General features: G+C 52.3%; 1 protein-coding gene across 1 annotated transcript in view; it reads right to left on the bottom strand.

The window, feature by feature from the left end:
* PITPNM3 (PITPNM family member 3) overlaps positions 1-20546 on the bottom strand; it is a 106439-nt gene that overhangs the window by 35545 nt on the left and 50348 nt on the right. Inside the window, exon 4 of the mRNA XM_008010041.3 lies at positions 17445-17492. Within this exon, the coding sequence (XP_008008232.3) occupies positions 17445-17492 (48 nt within the window). The remainder of the gene's footprint in view (positions 1-17444; positions 17493-20546) is intronic.

Here is a 20546-nt window from a genome sequence, read left to right on the forward strand (position 1 = left end):
CACACAGACAGGAAATCATTTCCTAAATGCAGGAGGAGGGAAAACCCATCCTGGGGCCTGGCTGTGCCCAGCACTTCCTAGTTCTTCCCACTGGCTCAGCTCTCCTGCCTAATTTCTAAGTTACTAAAGACGTTGCCCTGGGCTTGGCTAGAGGAGACCCAGGCTCTCCCCTCAGGACAGGATGATAACACAAGACAACAGTAACGGCTCAGCTTTATGAAGCACTTATTATGTCCTGGGCGCTATGTGCTTTACATGATTCATCCTGTCTGATCCCTGCAATTTCTCTCTGAGTCTGAATGGTCTTGTAATTAGCCCCATTTTATAGATGAGCAAACCGAGACTCAACCTACGTCACCTGCCCCAAGTACCTTAAAGGTTCAAGCCCAGGTCTGCCGCTGCCAGGCCCGTTTCCACCCCATGAACTAGCACCAGGAGGGAGACGGTCTGAGTGTGGCTTCCCTGAGACAAAGCGCTCATGCTTCATGGTGTGTGCAGCTGCGTGTGTGACTCTGGGGCAGGCTGTGAGTCAAGAAGAACAAGGAGTGACAGCAGGGCTGAGGTTGGCTCTAGGGCTGGGAGGAGCGTGGTTAAAGCCAGGGACCCTGGATCACATCTGAGTTCACCTGAGTTCACATCTTGGCTTTTATCAGCTGTGTGACCTGTGCCTCAGTTTCTTCATCTGGAATATGGGGATAATAAAAGCAGCTACCGCATGGGGTGGTGGTGAGGATAGATGAGTTCGTATGCATAAAGGGCTTAGAGCAGGGTGCGGAACACAGGAAGTGTCACATGGGTTAGCTGCTATTGTTATTATTATCACTATCCAGGGGACATCCAGGGCACAGAGCCAGGGCCACAGCTGACAAGATGGGCTGCTGGGGACATTGCCGCCTCCACACTTGCCTTCCCTTGTGCCAAGTCCCTCCCTGAGCCCTGGCAGGCTCCTCGGCCTTGCTGGGCTGGGCGCCTGTTTGCAGTGTGATTACAGGATTAAATGCTGTGATTGCCACAAATTACTATGGCAAGGCTATAAATACATTGCAGGGAAGACATGAGGGTCCTGCTGTCTCCTGGGCACGATGCCCTCTGTTAGGTGGGGGCTGGACCCTGCGCCCTCACCCATTACAAAAGCCAAGGAGCGTCTACATCTTTGATCTGTCTGGAGCCAGCCCCCTCGGGACCCATGTGATGCTCTGGGCATCAAATTGGCGGATGACTGCTGCATCCTGGCCACCAACGATGTTGAGGCCATGCCTGGTTCCGTGGGGATGGGAGCCACGGGCCAGAGACTGGGCAGGATTGTCCTCAGTATCCCTCACTTCTCCCTAGCAGGAGGGAAGAGTCTCGCCTCCTACGCTGTTTGGGGACAGAGCCTTGGTTCCTTTCCATGCACAAAAGCCAGGAATGCTTTGCTCTGGGAGATGGAGGAAGGGAGATCTAGCCTGCCAGATTTAGATTCTGGCCCCTTGAGAGGTGACTGGCAGGACCAGAGCTTCCCCACAGAAAGGCACATCCCCCATCTTCATCTTAGCAGAGGCCCCTGTAGACAAGCAGGGGCAGCCGTAGGCCACCTTCCCCGTACCTTCCCCACAGGTCTCTGCTCTTCTAAAAGCCAGATATTCCTACCATGATGATTGAGGCCATTGGCTCTGACTCACCCATAAGACATAACTCTTTCACTCGTCCTTGCCTTTGCTCATGTGAGCCCTCTGCCTACAAGGCCTTCCTCCCTTTGCAGACTGGCAAACTTCTACTCATCCTGCAAAACCCTGCTCAATTGCTGTCACCTCCAGAAAGCCATCTTTGATCTATCTAGGCAAAGATGGTTATCCCACAGTAGGTGGCGCTGGTGCTGGCATACTTGTCTATTTCCCCATCAGACGGTAGGCCCCTTAAGAATAGAGTTCATCAGCTTTCAGGGCCTAGGATGGCATTTTTGTGAAAACCTTTTGGAAGATCCCAGGATGCACACAGCCTGTGAGACATCTCCGTGCCATTAAACCCTCAGGAGAAATCAGGTTCAGGGAAGCATCATCCACTGAGAAGCACATTTCGTGAAAGTACTCATGGGAACTGGTATGTAGGAACCTCTAGGGATTCTAGAAGAGTCTGGTCTGGGCTCTATAATTCCACCCCTAGAGGCTTCCTCAGGGGCTCTGGTGATAAAAGCAGCTGGCAGGGGGTCCTCGGGGTGGAGAGCCACATACAGGGGACCCCAGGACCTCATCATTGGGCTGCCTGTTTCTTCCCACTTCCTGTTAATTTCTGTTTGCACATCCCTATTCAGGCCGGGTCCCTGCAGTGCCCAGGTTTGGGGTGGGTGAGCCCACAGCTGTTTTCGTGACAGTGTTTTTTGACAGGCTTTGAGACAGGCCAGCTACCACAGTACCAGCTCCTAGTACCCCGCTAGCCCCACGTCAGGAGAGGTGGTCCACCCAGCTCACCCTGGCTGCTCTTGCTGCCTGAAGAATGGAGCCTATTTTTGCTTAATCACAGCCTTGGTGAGGTACCAATTGTGATCATCCCCTCTAATTGCCAATGAGCCACACTGCTCTCGAGACGAAAGCCAAGGTCATCACCCACACACTCAGCACCCCAAGCAAAGGATCACCCCATCTCGGCTGGAGAGCGCGGCTGTCTCCCTCTCTCTTGCTACCAGCCTCTGGGGTCCACAGGGGTGGATGCTGAGGGGCCCCCTGGCTAAAGCCGAACAGTCTCCTCCTCCATCCTCGGCAGTCACTCCTACCCCGCCGTTGGCCACCCCTGGAGTCAACCGAGCAGAGCTGGGCCCACCTTGAGATCATGTGGCACATGCTGAGAAGTAGCTACAAAGGTATCTAATCCTCTGTGAGCTAGTGGAAGCTCATGCATGGGTAGAAACACAATTTATTTATTTATTTTTTGCATAAACCAGCCCAGGTCACCAGGCCAGGGCTCTTCATCGTCCTGAAGGAAGGGAGTAAAAAAGGGATGGTCTCTTTGTTCTTACTAATGCCTTCACGCCTCAGCCCTGCCTCCTCAGGGGCACTCTTGGCAGGGAGGAGAAAGTGAGGAGAGGCTACTAGGAGGGGCAGGAACTGCTCAGACTGTTAGGCCCTTTCAGTCGAGCTCCTCCCCCATTTAAAAAGACACGTTAGCCGGGCACAGTGGCTCACGCCTGTAATCCCAACACTTTGGGAGGCCGAGGTGCCAAGGTGCGTGGATCACGAGGTCAGGAGATCGAGACTAACTTGGCTAACACAGTAAAACCCCGTCACTGGTAAAAATACAAAAAGTTAGCCGGACATGGTGGCAGGTGCCTGTAGTCTCAGCTATTCGGGAGGCTGAGGCAGGAGAATGGCATGAACCTGAGAGGCGAAGGTTGCAGTGAACCAAGATCGTGCCACTGCACTCCAGCCTGGGCGGACAGAGTGAGACTCTGTCTCAAAAAATAATAATAATAATAAATAATAATAAATAAAAAGACACATTACTCGCCAGGTGCTGTGGCTCACATCTGTAGTCCCAGTACTTTTTGGGGGACCAAGGTGGGCAGATCACAAGGTCAGGAGTTCGAGACCAGCCTGGCCAACATGGTGAAACCCCATCTCTACTAAAAACACAAAAATTAGCTGGGCGTTGTGGCGCACACCTGTAATCCCAGCTACTCGGGAGGTTGAGGCGGGAGAATCGCTTGAACCTGGGAGGCGGAGGTTGCAGTGAGCCGAGATCGCGCCACTGCACTCCAGCCTGGCGACAGAGCGAGACTCCGTCTCAAAAAAAAATAAAAAATAAAAAAAGACATGTTACGCTCTGAAGATCCCCTGTCAAGTCTACCCTGGCCCTGCTTGGAAGTCAAAGGCTTTGCTATTTTGCTGCCATGTGGGATTCATCCATATAGCTAGGTGACATCTGGGAAGAACTATAACTTCATTCAGTAGCATCTCGGGGGCTCAGCCTACAGCCCCAACTCCCCAGGTGAGCCCACGTGACACACATAGGCGGAGAGAAGGACACACAGAGACTTACAGGGAAGATAGGACACAGATAGAGTCCTCGGATGGTAAACTAACCCCCTACTCAGAGGGTGACCTCAGACACGCTCTGCAAACCACCGCAAAAGGAGGGGTTTGCCTACATTCCCTGGTAAGAGTCAGGCAGTCTGAGATTCTATGAGTCCAAGCGTGAGTGCCCTCTGGGAGTGCTAGCCTCCGGACTGGGCAGAATTCGGCACTAGGACCTTGAAGGGGACCCACAGTCACAAGGATGGAGCCGCTTTGAGAGGCTATGGAGAAAGGAAGAACCACCAAAAAGCTGCAGGCAGCAAATTTCGCTTTGCTTTTCAAAGTGGTTGATTCCAACTAGGGAGCTCGGTGTTAATTCCTAGGCAAGTCCTGGGGCAAATTAATAAACAAATGCTTTGAGGACCCTTCGAAAAGGAAGCAGTGGGGCCGGGCGTGGTAGCTCACCCCTGTAATCCCAGCACCGAGGGAGGCTGAGGTGGGCGGATCACTTGAGGTCAGGAGTTCGAGACCAGCCTGGCCAACATGGTGAAACCCTGTCTCTACTAAAAATACAAAAAGTAGCCAGGCGTGGTGGTGGGCACCTGTAATCCTAGCTATCTGGGAGGTTGAGGCAGGAGAATCACTTAAACCTGGGAGGCGGGGGTTGCAGTGAGCCCAGATCGTGCCACTGCACTCCAGCCTGGGAGACAGAGTGAGACTCTGTCTCAAAAAAAAAAAAAAAAAAGGGGGGGGGGGAGAAGGGAGGGGAAGTTGGGGAAGGGGAGGGGAGCAGTGGCTCCCACAGCTCTAATAAGTTCGCCTGGAACCAGCTCGCTAACCCTGCATCATAGTATGTGGCATAGATAGGGTCGCTGGACCAGCAGCTGAAGGGAATGCCAAGGGCTTAGGGGCATCTGGGGAGGGGAACACACCGGCAGAATAACAAACTGTCTAAGGAACCCATAGCTCTCACCACAGGAGCTCAAGGAATGTGGGCTCATGAATGGGAACCTGCAGAAGACATGGGGACGGAAGGTGTGGGGACCAACAGCCAGTAGCTGATGTGGATGGAGCAGCACGAAGCTGGGGAAATGATGGGCCCTCTTCTGAAGGTTTTTGAACTTTTTTAAAAACAGGGGAAAATTTTAGCCAATGAAAGTTTCCTTAGGAGCCCAATTTGCAAAGATAAAAGTGGATTGGCTCTGGCGGAAGCAGGCTGGGGGACCCAGAGCCCACCTTCCTCACTCCAGCACGTCCCTGTCTCTAGGCAGTTCCTGAGGGCTCCAAGAGAGTGAAACTTAAAAGCCACTGAGTTTGTTCAGCAGCCAGACTGCAGGCCACCCTCCTCTGCAGGTTCCCAGCCCCTAGCTTTGCAGAAAAGGAAAAACGACAATCTAAATAATGATGGGGAAGGTGGGGGAGGTGGGGGAAGGAGCTTGGGGCCTCCTATTAGAAGAAAACACACCAAAATGTTTACAGTGGTTTTCTCTAGATGCTGGGACAATGGTTTATATATATATATATATATATGGGTTTTTTTACTTTCTACTTTCATCTATTTTCCAATTTTTCTCTAAGGAGTCCATATTTCTTTTAGTTTAAAACTATTTGTGAATGTTTATTGGATAGATAATACAAGTATGGTCATGTTTATGCGAGGAACTTTTTTTTTTTTTTTTTTGAGACGGAGTCTCACTCTGTCGCCAGTCTGGAATGCAGTGGTGCTCTCAGCTCACTGCAACCTCTGCCTCTCCGGTTCCAGCAATTCTCCTGCCTCAGCCTCCTGAGTAGCTGTGATTACAGGCACGCGCCACCACGTCCAGCTAATTTTTGTATTTTTAGTAAAGACGGGGTTTCACAGTGTTGGCCAGGATGGTCTCGAGCTCTTGACCTCATGATCTGCCCGCCTTGGCCTCCCAAAGTGCTGGGATTACAGACATGAGCCACTGCGCCCGGCCTATGCAAGGAACATTTTAAAACCAGCCACAACCTCCTATTTTAGTTAATATAAACACTACAAAGAAAAAGATGTGAAATGTCCTCCCCTCTGAGAGCTGACAGGCTAATGAGGGAGTATAAAAGGACAAGAAATACTTGCGGAAGGAAAGAATAAATGTGGAACATGATGAGTGAATTAAGATCGTGTGTTTGGGTTAAAAACGAACTTGAGGCTAGGCATGGTGGCTCACACCTGTAATCACAGCACTTTGGAGGCCAAGGTGGGTGGATCAGTTGAGGTCAGGAGTTTGAGACCAGCCTGGCCAACATGGTGAAACCCCGTCTCTACTAAAAATACAAAAATTAGGTATGGTGGCAGGTGCCTGTAATCTCAGCTACTTGGGAAGCTGAGGCAGGAGGATCACTTGAACCCAGCAGGTGGAGGCTGCAGTAAGCAGAGATCCCAATATTGCACTCCAGCCTGGGCAACAAGAGCAAAACCCCATCTCGAAAAAATAAAATTAAAATAAAATAAAAATAAAGCCTTCCAAGGACTTAAAAAAAAAGAACTCGATACCACTTGCCTATTCCTACCCTATTGGTTATTGCCCAAACTTGTGTCAGGGTTGAAAACACCAAGACTAATCAGACACAGCACCTGCCTTCAAATATCTCTCAAGCCCCTGGGATCACATGACCAAGAGTAGGTCATGTGACCAAGGTCAGGTCATATGACAAAGACCTAGGTCATGTGCTTCAGATCAGTCACATGACCAAAGGCTACAAACAGCCTCAGTCAGGGTCGTGGGGCTGCCACCGTTACTTCTCAACCTCTAAGGCTGCACAAACCAGAGATCTCAGTTCAAAATGAGAGGGGGACATCCCTGCCCTGCCCCTGCAGCTCAGGCCCTGCGGAGGGTATGTCTGATGCCCAATAACAGGACAGGAAAGCTATAGAAAGGGGCTCAGGAAGTTGAGAGACCCAGCCTGGAGAAGAGCAGGCTCAGAGGGACACAGCGGCTGCCTGCAAATCTATGCTGAGCGTGTGTGGGTCAAGGGAGCAGAGGGCAGAGCCAGGGTGAATAAGGGTTGGGGTGGTTTCTGGAGAGTCATTCCAAGTTTTAGCACAACCTAGGAAATGTTTACAACAGTTCAAGAGTGACCTGTGCTGACCTGCAGACAGGCTGTTCTCCTTGACTGAGGTTAGACAAGCAAGTTATATAAGTGGCCACGTAGCAGGGTGCTGGGGAGGGAAGTTTCATCCAGTGTGGTGGGGAGCTGGCAGCTGAGGTCCCTCCGTGACTCCTTAACCCTTTCAGGGTCAGAATCTAATCACGTCCACCTGGATTCATCTGACTAACCAGGCTAAGGTGATGTGTTCAAACCTTCCATGGCCCAGTGAGCCTTTCACACAGACACTACCCCAGACCAGGGCCTGGCCCTTGCGAGGGCCTATGCCCCAAACCCTGCCCCTTGAGAACACGCTGTTAGATACCCCACGTGAACACGGGGTTAGTTCAGAGGATCCGTTCTCCTGGGGAATCCCAGTTCAGATCAGAGGTGCCATCTTGAATCGGGCCCAGTGAAATTTCCAGGTATACAACCATGAGAAAACTCTGCTACCACGACACACGGATGCTAGAGGGACATGACATCCCAAACCCTGGTATTCCCCTGCAGACTCCTCTGCAACAAACACAGCCCTCCTAAGATTGGTCCTGAGTTTCTAGTCCTCGCCCGGTGTCTCAGGCAATCTTCACATACATCCTGTGAGGCCAGGAGTACTCTCCTCATCTTAAAGATGAGAAAACCAAGGATTGGAAAGGTGAAGTGATTTCTCTCAGGATGTAAGAGGAGGGCTGGGGACTTAAACCCAGGTCACCAGGTCAGGGCTCTTCCCCGCTCTTCATCATCCTGAAGGAGGGGAGTAAGAAAGGGATGGTCTCTTTGCTCTTACTAATGCCTTCACGCCACAGCCCTGCCTCCTCAGGGAGACTCTTGGCAGGGAAGAAAGAGTGGGGAGAGGTTACTATGGGGAGCAGGGACTTCTTAGGTTGTTAGGCCTGACGCCCTAATGATCCCCTGTCAAGTCCATCCTGGCCCTGCCAGGAACAGCACAAACACAAAGGAATGCAGTGGCGCACTCCAGCCCACGCACACCTGCAGTAACCCCCGCCGAGTGTGTGCGGCGTCCAGCACAGGGCCTGGGAATGGCTCTTACACATAGGAAAAAGGTGCTCAACCTCAGAACCCTAAACTAGAGGACGGCTCATTGAAATTACCCTAAGACAACATTTTTTTTTTCCCCACCTGTCGGATTGGCAGCTGTGACACCCTGTGCATTCATTGCTGGTGAGAGTAAAACAGCCTCTGTGAAGGGCCATCCGGCAACGTCATTCAAAATGCAAAATGCCTTTGACCCAGCAATTCCAAGCCCACGTGCAAAGGGACGTAGGCACAAGGCTCACCATTGCCACAGTGCTTTCACAATAGCAAAAGACAGGAAGCACCTATACGTCCACCAGCAGGGGACAGATTGAATACATTGTACCACAGTGAAATCGCACACGCCCATTGCAAAAAACAACTCAGCTCTAAGTGTACCGAGCTAAGGAGACAATCTTGATCTAGTACCAACATCTGAGAAAAGCAAGGTGCACGATGAAAGGAACTGTGTGCTCCCTTCTGTGTGAGGATATAGATATAAAAATATATATAAATGCATATTTATGGATAGACTCACGTATGCAGAGATTATCTCGGAAATAGGATCTAAGAAATCGGTTCTCATCTTTTCTTCTAGGGAGAGTTGTGTGCGCTGGAAGACAGGAGCGGGAGGCATTTTATACCATGTACATGTGCTACCTACTCAAAAGATAGATTAAAAATAAGAATTTGTTTAAAGTGCATGTAGCAGGGTGGGGTTTTTTTTTAGATACCAATTTATATTTTCTCCCAGCTCTGGCTCCTTTGCCTCCGGGAAGGTTTGTGGCAGAGCTTCCTGGCTTTTGTTTCCAAAAGCTCTTTTGTTCCCAAGAGGAAAGGATTTGAGGAGACAGAGAATGCTTCAGGGTGAAAACAGATCCTCACGCCCTGGCCCTGAGTGGAGGAGAGAGTCCTCTGTACCGGTCCCTTGGCAACTCCAGGAAGGAGGAGAACCACATAAGAACACCTGGCCATCCCATGCTCTAGGGAGCCTGAACCCTAGGCTAGGAGCTGCAAGCCCAGGACAAAAGGGATCACTAGGCTGGGTTCCGGGGTCCTCGTCCTCACTGTTGTGGATGGAGGACTCCTTGCACATGTGTGCATGCTGCAGGCACCCTTCCCCAACCAGAGTGCTGGGAAGACCCCTGGAGTTTTGGGGCAATGGCAGGAGAAGGAAGAAAGAGAAGCCCCTGGACACACAGAAGAGGAGGAGTCCTTCACCGGCACAGCTGCGTGGGAATGCACAGTCAATCAAAGTGGCTTACATTAAAACAAAAGAAAGGGTGATTCTTCCACGTGGAAGTAAGTAGACTGTGCAGTGAGGTCTCCCTTTGCCCCTCCGGAGCCACAGTGCCCCATCTCTGCCCGACTCAGCCCGAGGCCAAGGCCCCTTTGCTACTGGTTGGGTGTAGCCGATGGAAAGCACCAGTAGGAGAACTGGGACAAGGGAGCCCTCTCCATGCCGGGTCATCGGGTCATTGTAAGGTGATCTCCGCTGGAGGCTGCTGCTCATGCAGGAGCCTCTCTGGGCTCTTCTCTTTCAGGGGTGGGAACAGCCCCAGGGTACTGCTGACGCCTTCTTGGTTTCCTTGAAGCCTCACTCACCTGTGAATGAAGTCTCTCTGCTAAGCCCTCCTCCACCTGTGGTTTGTGAACCTTCTGTTTCCTGCTAGAACCCTGACTGCATCATGGGCTGGATCCTAAGTGCTCTATGCAAATCCCATCACCTCCTCCCACACCACCCCTCTCCAGGCTTCCCATATCCTGACCAAGCCCATGCCTTCTGCTCCGCTCTCCCACACTCACCCCTCCCTCTCTGAACTCAGCCAGTTTTCGTACATCCCCTTTCCCTCTCACCGCAGGTCCCTGCAAATGTTCCCCAGGCCTGGGCTCTTCTCTACACTGCCCCGTGCCCAGATACTTCCCACAGGAAATTCAGTGTTCCTTTCTTCCGGAGGACTTCCACTCTTCCTGTCCTCTCCGCAAAAGCACCGTGGTCCTCTCTTTCCTGGGGTTAATCCTCATGCTTTTCATTTTATGACTATTTGATTATTATCTCCCGCTCTTCCATCTCCCAGATGATGAGATCCTTAAGGGCTGGGACTGGGTTTGATTTTGCTCTATTTTATCCCCAAAGACTATCACGATGCTGGCATACAAAAGTGCTCATTAAATATTTTTTAAACAAATGGGTGAATGAACTAATCATTTGTTCCCATTTTGCACCCCTATAAGTGTCGGAAGCTGCACGTGCCCCAGCAAAACCCAGATGCTACATAGATAGACTTGCTTATATGCACAGAGACGCACACTCATCCTCATGAAAGTGAATGCACCAATGCACTGGCATAGAGGCTAATGCACCTCCTCATGAAAGTGAATGCACCCATGCACTGGCATAGAGGCTAATGCACATCCTCATGAAAGTGAATGCACCCATGCATTGGCAGAGGCTAATGCACACATACAAGTGCAAGGGCACACACACACACAATGAGAAGGAACCATGCCAAGCAGAGACATTCACACACATGCACGAAAAGTGCTCCCAAGGCGGACGTCTGCCACCCTGAGCTCATTAAAGCTGGCTAAATATAGCCTGTCTGCAGCTGTGCTCAGCAAGCTGCCCACACAGGCCAGGAAAAGACACCGGTTACCAGGCAGAGGAGTGGAGAGGCCAGTCGTGGGCAAGGGGCTTCACGCATCCTTGTCTGTGGTGGGGGATCTTCCTGGGGAGGCCAGGGGCTGAGGGTATCTGGGAAGGGAAGCCCTTTGGTGGCTGGTCAGGGCATTCAGAGCTGTTCCTCTGGTCACTGACCCTAGGCAGCGGGGTGTGACATCAAACCACATGCTCACGATGGGGAGAGGTGAGCTGAGCCATCTACATCTCTCTATGTCTGAGCTGAGGACCCAAGCTCAGTCCAGGACCAGGGGCTGGAGTTAGGACCCAGCTGGGGATACACTGGGGCTCAGGTGGTGGCCAGGAGAGAGGCTCAGCAGAGGATGAAGATAAAGGGTCAGACTGGCGCTAGGATTGGGACTCAGTGACCATTGCCAGGTCCTTTTCTGGGGACGAGAAGAAGGTTGGGACTCTGTGAACCATTGCCAGTTTCTTTTCTGGGGATGAGAGGAAGGTTGGGACTCGGTGACCATTGCCAGGTCCTTTTCTGGGGACGAGAGGAAGGTTGGGAGTTGGTGACCATTGCCACTTCCTTTTCTGGGGATGAGAGGAAGGTTGGGACTCGGTGACCATTGCCAGGTCTTTTTCTGCGGATGAGAGGAAAGCTGGGACTCGGTGACCATTGCCAGGTCTTTTTCTGCGGATGAGAGGAAAGCTGGGACTCGGTGACCATTGTCAGGTCTTTTTCTGGCGACGAGAGGAAGTTCACAGCCCCACAGAGCATCTGCTCCAATGTGTGGACGTGGCTGTGGGAAGACCCTCCCTGCACGTGGGACAGCTGCCTGCTGTCCCCACCCCTGCAGCTAATGCCAGGCACTGGCCCTGGAAAAGCCATGAGGCAACAGCATGGCTTTGGGTCCCATGTGTCAGGTGGCTGTTGTCATCCACACATGCCGGGTCCAACTTTGAGGGCCACAATGGACAGGTCTTCCTGCTGTAGAATCTGCCCCTCAACCCATCCTGCGTGGGGGTGGGACAGAGGGAGCCTCCTCTCCACTCTCACTTTTCCCGCCCTGTGCACTGCAGAGCCCTGCACCTCGTGGAGCTGCTGAGACTGGAAGGGAGAGGCATGGAGAGGGTGAGGCAGCGGCAGGTCTCCTGGGAGAATGTCATGCCTCCTCCCACCAGACGTTCCTGGATGGGGGTGCAGACAGAGGAAGGCAAGTTACTGCCCCTTTGAGACAATAGCCCTACCCTCTGCCTCTTCTATGGTGGTGGCATATGGCAGCAGGACGGGGGGGCTGGGCTTGCTGGATTCAGCATGAGCGACCCCGGCTGCCATGAATGGGGCCACAGGGCAGAGGCCAACAGTGAGGGGTACAGAGGGACCCTGGTCCTTCCCACCATTTGGTGCAGAGGAATTGCCTCTGTCCCCTCTACAGAGATGGATGGGCTGCTCAGGCTTCCCAATTAGCCCACAAGAAAACTGTGCTTAGAGAGTCCACGCCCCTCCCAGAGTCGGGGTGGAAGGGAAGGGGGAGAGCTGACAGGAAGAGGAGAAAATGGGCAGGTAAGGTCATATGGGGGCAAGATTCACGTTTCATTGGAGAGGAGCCACGGGAGGGGAAGCAGGGGCTGTGAGGACCAGGCTTTCCTCCTCCAAAGGTCTCTCTGACACTCTGAAGGGAGGACCAGAGTGGGTGAGATGGGAAGCAGGGAGGCAGGGAGGCAGGGAGGTAAGGAGGCAGGGAGGCCAGTGCACAGGAGGATGCAATGGTCCAGGAGAAAGAAGACAGGGCCTCAACTAGAGAAGGGATGGGGACAGAGCGGAGTGGGTGGGTCTCATAGCACTGCTGGAGGTTGAATGACACTAGGAGAGGCTGATTTGACAGTGGATGATGACAGAGAGAGAGAGAAGTCTAGAAGGTTTCTGGCTTGGATTCATGGAGGATGGTGCCATGCACACTGGATGGAAGCACAGAAGGAGTGAGGTTCCATGGAAACACATAAGATCTCTGAGTCCCTACAGCCAGCACCATGGCAGGTGTGGTGGAAGCACTCTGGAAATGGTCACTGTGCTAACTAATGGAGCAGCACGAACAAGGCGGAAACAGAAAGAGGCACAGACAGAGGAAGCCAGGGGACAGAGAAGCGGCAACAGAAGACGCTGAGAATGTCAGACCCAGGAGGGACTCCATGTACAGACAGACAGGCCCCAGGCAGGAGCGGAGACTGCACAGCAACTCGGCAGAGGGTCACTCAGGTCTCCTCCCCCAAGTTCAAGGCCCTCTCTCTTCTCTGGCCCCCACCGATCCCCCACACACAATGGCTCCCTTGGCTTCCTCTAGTTTGGTTTCAAATAGCAGGCTCGCACCAGTGACAGCAGGCTGCCAGGTCGCCTGTCCAACTGCACAGTGAAGGCTGGGGCTGCCTGGCAGCCGCAAAGGAGAAAGTGTCCAGGACAACCCTCCCTGCATAGCCACTGCAGACGAGCCCTTGCAACCTTACACCTGCAAATGCCCTGAGAGGCCCATGGCGGCCTCCCTCCCCACGCTCGCAACCCAGGAGGCCCCATGCTCTCTGGCCGGCTCGTGTCCTCCTCTCTGGGGACTTCAACGCTTGGGGAAACACTGCTGCGACAATGGCAACTGAGGCAGCCGCGGGACCAGCAGAGTGCCAGCAAGACTGAGCCCCACTTGATAAGATTCATCATCACATGGGCACCAGGTGTTCCAGCTTCCAAGGCACATCCGTTCAGTAACAAGTGAGAACCATCAGTACTTTCTATCCACCCTGCACGGATCCTAGTATCTCACAGATACCATCTCTGGTGCCCTCAGCAACTCTAAGAAGTAGATGGTATGGCCATCTTTTCTTTTCTTTATTTATTTTTATTTTATTTTATTTTATTTTTGAGACGCAGTCTCACTCTGTTGCCAGGCTGGAGTGCAGTGGCACAATCTCGGCTCACTGCAACTTCCACCTCCTGGGTTCAAGCGATTCTCCTGCCTCAGCCTCCCAAGTAGCTGGGATTATAGGCACACGCTGCCATGCCCGGCTAATTTTTTGTATTTTAGTAGAGATGGGGCTTCACCATGCTGTCCAGGCTGGTCTTGAACTCCTGAGCTCAGGCAATCCGCCCGCCTTGGTCTCCCGAAGTGTTGGGATTACAGGCATGAGCCACTGCGCCCAGCATGATAGTATGTTCATCTTTCCACAACTGAGTAAACTGAGGCTCAGAGACATCAAGTAACTTGTCCAAAATGTCACAGCTACTAAACGAGAGAAGCTGAGTGTCAAACCCAGGCCCTACCACCCTGCAACCCCAGATACCATCACACCAGTCCCAGGATGTTCTGACTCCTGGTGCCAGGGCAACTTTCACCACCTCGCAACTTGTTTTTAGTGAGTTTTCAAAAACCCAGTGGAACTATTAAAGAAGATAATTTGCATGCAAGTACGTTTTATGTGGAAAAGCACCATTATAAATGCAAGCCATTGCGATTCTTCTTTTTTTAATTCAGGTCACAGATTTTTCTTCTGCCAATTTTGCCTTAAAAATAAACAAACACATTACCATCGATCATCACCATCATTTCATAAAATAAAAAGCATTTTAATGCCAAAACTAGGCAGGAAGTAATTGTAGAATTCTATGAAAAGGAGTCCTCTCAATTGAATACGCTCAACGCGATAGAAAAACACAGTTCAGTATTATTGTTTTTCTCACTGCTGAAAATCTTAGGCTCATTTGGGCATCCCCAACCTAGACGACCTCCAAGGTATCATTTGAGCTCCAGAATGCACCTGCACGTACGCTGTCATTCTTTGCTAAATAAGAACACTTTTTTTTTTTGAGATGGAGTGTTGCTCTGTCACCCAGGCTGGAATTCAATGGCACGATCTTGGCTCACTGCAACCTCCGCCTCCCAGGTTCAAGCGATTCTCCTGCCTCAGCCTCCCCAGTAGCTGGGATTTCAGGCATGCACCATCACACCTGGCTAACTTTTGTATTTTTAGTAGAGACGGGGTTTCGCTATATTGGCCAGGCAGGTCTCGATCTCCCGACCTCAGGTGATCCACCCACCTCAGCCTCCCAAAGTGCTGGGATTACAGGTATGAGCCACCGTGCCCGGCCTGAGAAGAACATTCAGAAGGAGCAGAATTTGATGACAGCCTTCAGCAATAGAATTCTAACTATTTAAACACACATTTTTCTTCAGTCAGGTTCAGAGGTCACTAAACATCTCGTCAATTCAATTGTGTCTGTGGAAAACAGAGCTGTGGTTTGGCATCCCGGAGACAAGCCCCGCGTCGGGCGGCTGCTTGTGCTTCGGGGCTGCCGCTGTCTCCTCTGGCCAGGTGCTCAGAAGGGGAGATGATGGGTTCCTTTCCTCTCCTGCATTCCTGGGGAATGTGGTGACACCCCTGTGTTCAGCATGCTTGTTATTTTACAATGTTTTGGCATCTCAGGGGCCTTGCTGGCCAGGAAGAGACTGCCCCTCCCAGGGCTGGCTAATTCCTAGAGGTAATAACCACTCCCTTTGAGGGCGCCTTTCATAGGCAAACGGACCAGTCCCAAACCCATATCCCCAACCACCTTCTCTGTCTAACTCTCACCCGCCAAACCAATACTTCCCTGGCCCTAAATCAATCCAGGGCCAGCTACCAGACAACGGGACACCAGCCCTACAGCCCAGAGCCCAGAGCCCTCGACATGCAAATCAGCCGGCCCTATGTAGTTCTCCTGCTCTGCCTTGTCTTTCCAGCAGAAAACGCAACAAGGGCTCTGGGCCTTGCAACTTTGGGAGGCCCAGTCCACTCTGCCCACCACCTCCCCGGGCTCAGGCCTGCAGCCACTTTGCAAGCTCTTCCATACCTCAGCTGCTGTTCTGAGGTGGAGGCGCCTATGATATCAGCCTTTCTATGGCCTGGAACCCAGCCTTGAGTGGGCTTCCTGGCCCTTCTGTCTCCTGACCAAACCCAGTGCTTCCCCCATGGCCTTGCGTGGCGTGGCATGGCCCCATCTCTCAAAATCTGTGCTGAACATCTTCTTTTTCACCTCTATACATTAAAGACCCGCAGATATATTTTAACACAGTTCCCTTGTGCTGAGCTCAGTTCCTTACACCCCTACAAGGGCTCGGGAAAGAGAACTGCCGTTGTCTCTGCCCTGTCCTTTCCATGGCCTGATGCCCTTATGGCCTGGGCTTTGGGGTGCCCCTGACAAAGATATTCACACCTACCGGCCCCTGAAGGGCTTTGTCTATGAAATTGCCATTGATTATTCGAAGCAGAAAAATATTCTCCAGGTAAGGTGCAATGGCTCATGTCTGTAATCCCAGCACTTTGGGAGGCTGAGGCAGGCAGATCACCTGAGGTCAGGAGTTCAAGACCAGCCTGGCCAACATGGCAAAACCCCGTCTCTACTAAAAATACATGGTAAAAAATACATGGCAAAACCCCGTCTCTACTAAAAATAGCTGGCCATGGTGGCGGGTGCCTATAATCCCAGCTACTCAAGAGGTTGAGGCAGGATAATCGCTTGAACCTGGGAGGCAGAGGCTGTGGTGAGCCGAGATCATGCCACTGCACTCCAGCCTAGGCAACAGAGCAAGACTCTGTCTCAAAAACAATAAGAGAAAGTTTCTCTGGCAGGGGATGCCTGTGTACCCACTCAAGGCTGGGTTCCAGGCCATAGGAAGGCTGGTGTCGTAGGCGCCTCCACCTCAGGACAGCAACTGAAGGATGGAAGAGTTTGCAGAGCGGCCGCAGGCCTGAGCCTGAGGAAGTGGTGGGCAGAGTGGACTGAGCCCCCCAAAGCTGCAACTATAGAGCAAAGGAGCAGGAGAGAGAAGTCAGGAAAGTTCTGAGTACAACACCACCCCAAACACACATGGACTCCTCTCCTGACCCAGCCGCATGTGGAAGTCAATACTGCCAACAACAAAGACATTTGGCCCAGACATTGGCCACTGAGTCCTCCCAGAATGTCCAAGGAAGACATCCTGAGGTCACTATGTCAGCAAATGGCCACATCTCGACCAAGTCTTTCCTGGGTCCAATGCTGTGCTCATCTCTCTGAGAAAACACAGGGGGAAGGAAACCTGGAGACGCCTGTATAACACAGAGGACAGGGACTCAGCCACAGGGCCACGAGCTCTGCAGAGAGGTGGCCTCTTCACGGAGCAATACTGAGGATCATTACCCCAGGCACATCCAGGAATGAGGTGTCTCTGAACCTCACTCAGTCATGTCAGTCACCATGACACCATCCGTGGTTCCTGGAAGTTGTGTCACCCAAAGGTGATGGACACAGGGGCCATGTTCCCCATTCCCATCCTCCTCTCTGTCCTCATGCCATGATCTCATCTGCTCTGCTGAGCTCATGCTCCCAACCCACCAGCCTCGCACCCCTCCCTCTGGCCCTGTGGATTCCCCAGAGAGGGAGACGTGAGCTGGCCTGAGCTGCCCAGCGACAGGAACTCAGGAATCCGAGGGGCTCAGTTCATGGGTTAGAGAGTGGCCCAAACTCAGGCTGAGTGACCTCAGGCTCTCTGGTCCTGCCTGCAGGCAAGATGGCAGGGATCCTGCCACCCTACCCGACTCTGAATGGATGAGAGGGGACCCAGGCTCAACGAGCTTGGACCCATCCAAGGGGAAGAAATGACCCCACGGGGTCAGGCTTGACTCACGCTGCTTCTCCTGGAGGATGCTGGATGTGCACGGTGCGGTCCCTTCTCCTGCAGAAAAAGAAAAGAAACGTGAGCAGATCCTTGTCACTGTTGCCAGGCACTGTGGTTCCCAGGGAGGCTGCTTGGAGCTGCCTCTGGCCCTCACTTGAGAGCTTGGGATGGGCGGAGGTATCTCCCACCACTTTATGCCCTGCTTTGCCATGCCCTGACCTAGCCCTTGGCCCTTCATGCCACACCTGATGCCATTTCTGGGGAGAGCACAGCCTGGCTCCTCTGCCTCCTCAGGCCTTTCCACCTCTGTCTTGTCCCCCAGCCCCTCCTCTCCTCCCTTCTCTACAAAGCAGCGGCTTCCCAGGAGCCGCCTGCCTCTCTATACTCACTCTCTCCTCCGAGGGTCCACACTGAACTCCAAGCCCACAAACCACTGCCAGGGCTCTGCCTCTGGCCCAGGCCTCTCTCCTTAGCTCTAGATCTGCGTATCCCACTGCCTCCCAGATGTCTTCTGTGGCCACTCCCAAACACTGCACACCGCCTATGCCCAAAGCTTCCCTAGAAGCCTGCGGCCCCTCCCAAAATGTGTCTGCGGCTTCCTCTAGGGCCCCAGTTCTCTGAGGAAGGGTTCCAAGGCACAAAGTGAAGTCACCTCCTGGTCTCCCCAAGGGACTCGAGAATCCTTCCCCATGCAAAGCTACCTCATTTCCTCCCCTGCAGAACTGAAGGGCAACTCCAGTCTAAGAACCTACTCCATCTCCGCAGCCCACACTCCAGGGCCTGGTGGATGACTCCTCTCCTGACCCTGTGCCTGCCTCTCACATGAAACTTCTCCAGGTGTGTCCATCGGAATCCATCACCCTGTTTCTGCAGCCCTCTGCCTGCCAGGGCCACCTTCATGGCCCATGTCCCCTGAATCCTGGGATCATGGCCCCCGGGCCCTCTCGAAAGCAGGCAGGGGTAAACAGTGGGAAGAGCGTCCAGCTGGAATCGGGAGGCTGACCCCGTTTTAGGCTCCCTCTGGCCTACTGTGTCTCCTAGGGTCCAGCACTCTCCCTCTCTGGGTTCATTCCTACATGATAGCAGGGATCCAGTGCTCGCTAAGAATCTCCAAGTCCTGAATGCCCTTGAGTGACACTGAATTATGACTGGATACCTGGATTCAAATGCCAGCTTCTTCACTTACGAACCACGCACCCTTGGGCAAGTTACGCAACCTGTATATGCCTCAGTCTTCCAATCTATAAAATGGGGACAGTACTGGTACTTGCCTCGGAGGGTTACTGTGGATATTAAATGATTAATATACGTAAAGCCTGCTGGGCACGGTGGTTCATGCCTGTAATCCCAGCACTTTGGGAGATGGAGGTGGGCAGATCACCTGAGGTCAGGGATTTAAGACCAGCCCGGCAACATGGTGGAACCCTGTCTCTACTAAAATACAAAAATTAGCCGGGTGTGGTGGCGCATGTCTATAATTCCGAAGCCACTCGGGAGGCTGAGGCAGGAGAATCGCTTGAACTCAGGAGGTGGAGGTTGCAGTGAGCCGAAATCACGCCCCTGCACTCCAGCCTGGGTGACAGAATGAGACTCCGTTTCCAAAAAAGAAGACAATACATACATACATACATACATACATATATATACACACACATATATATACATATATATATGTATATATATGTAAAACCTTCAGAACACAGTCAGGCACATAACAGGTGTTCAATAAGTGAGGATGATTCTGATTCTTGGTTTTTTACTTGTTTACCTCTAACAATTGATTCAAGACCTTGTCCCTTTTGTCTTCATCATGATCCCAGGTGGAGCCAGACAGACAGAATCAATGGTTAATGCTAGATGCCAGCTCACAGCACTCCCCAGACCCAGGGGCCGTGACGAAACCTAGGCCCAAGAAGGGCCCAGATAGAGAACAGAGACCTGGATGCCATCATAGAGCAGTCCCCACACAGCACAACAGGATGGGCACAGACTGTTTCCCAGGTGTAAGAGCAGCACAGATGTGGACAGGAACAAGGAATGACCCCGGGTCCGATACACAGGTCAGGGAGCGAAGGCCCGCACCATGTCTGAGCGCCAGCTAGGGCCCATCACACTTTGCTGCCCCTAAAGAAAGTCAACTTTGAGCACCCAGCAGAACTGGGGCCTAGCAGAGAAATGGAGACATGCATTCGAAAAAGCACCTCCTATGGGCCAAGCCCCCTACTAGGGGGGATGCAGAGATGAGGAAGTCAGGGTGAGGAAGGAGCAAGAACACCTCCGTGCAGGGCAGCGCATCGCTGGCTGCAATGACAGGCAAGACCGGCAGAGACAGAGGGACACGGAAAGATTCATTCTGACTGAGGACCCCAAGGAAGCCCGTGCCAGAGGAGAGATTTCAGTTTTGACAGTAGAGGAAAAGGCTTGGCATTCCAAACCAGCCAGCAAGATCACGTTTATGGAATGCCAAGTTCAAGGCAAAGCGGGGGTGTGAGAGAGCACGGCCCTGGGAAGGAAGACCATTTACAGATAAGAAAACCAAGGCCTGAAGAGGTGAAGGGGCTTGCAGCTTTTCCAAATCCAAACCTCCTGCTTTTTCTATCACACTCCACCTAAAAGCAGCTGTAGAATGAGGAAGACCCCATGCAAAAAGGAAATGCAGGGTCCCTTTTTCAAACAGAAAAAAAAAAAAATGTTGCTAAAGGTACTAAAATATAACATTTTTCCTTTTCCCTGAGGATGCTCTAAAACCTATTATGGTGTTTTCTTTCTTTCGCTCTTTCTTTCTCTCTCTCTCTTTTTTTTTTTTTTTTTTTTTTTTTTAACGCAGTCTCGCTCTGTCACCAGGCTGGAGTGCAGTGGCGCCATCTCGGCTCACTGCAACCTCCGCCTCCTGGTTCAAGCGATTCTCCTGCCTCAGCCTCCTGAGTAGCTGGGACAACAGGCACTCACCACCACGCCGAGCTAATTTTTGTATTTTTAGTAGAGATGAGGTTTCACCACGTTGGCCAAGATGGTCTCAGTCTCTTGACCTGGTGATCCGCCCACTCCAGCCTCCCAAAGGGCTGGGATGACAGGCATGAGCCACCGTGCCCAGCCGGTGTTTTCTATTTG

This window comes from Chlorocebus sabaeus, chromosome 16 (assembly GCF_047675955.1).
Source record: "Chlorocebus sabaeus isolate Y175 chromosome 16, mChlSab1.0.hap1, whole genome shotgun sequence".
Classification (NCBI taxonomy): domain Eukaryota; kingdom Metazoa; phylum Chordata; class Mammalia; order Primates; family Cercopithecidae; genus Chlorocebus; species Chlorocebus sabaeus.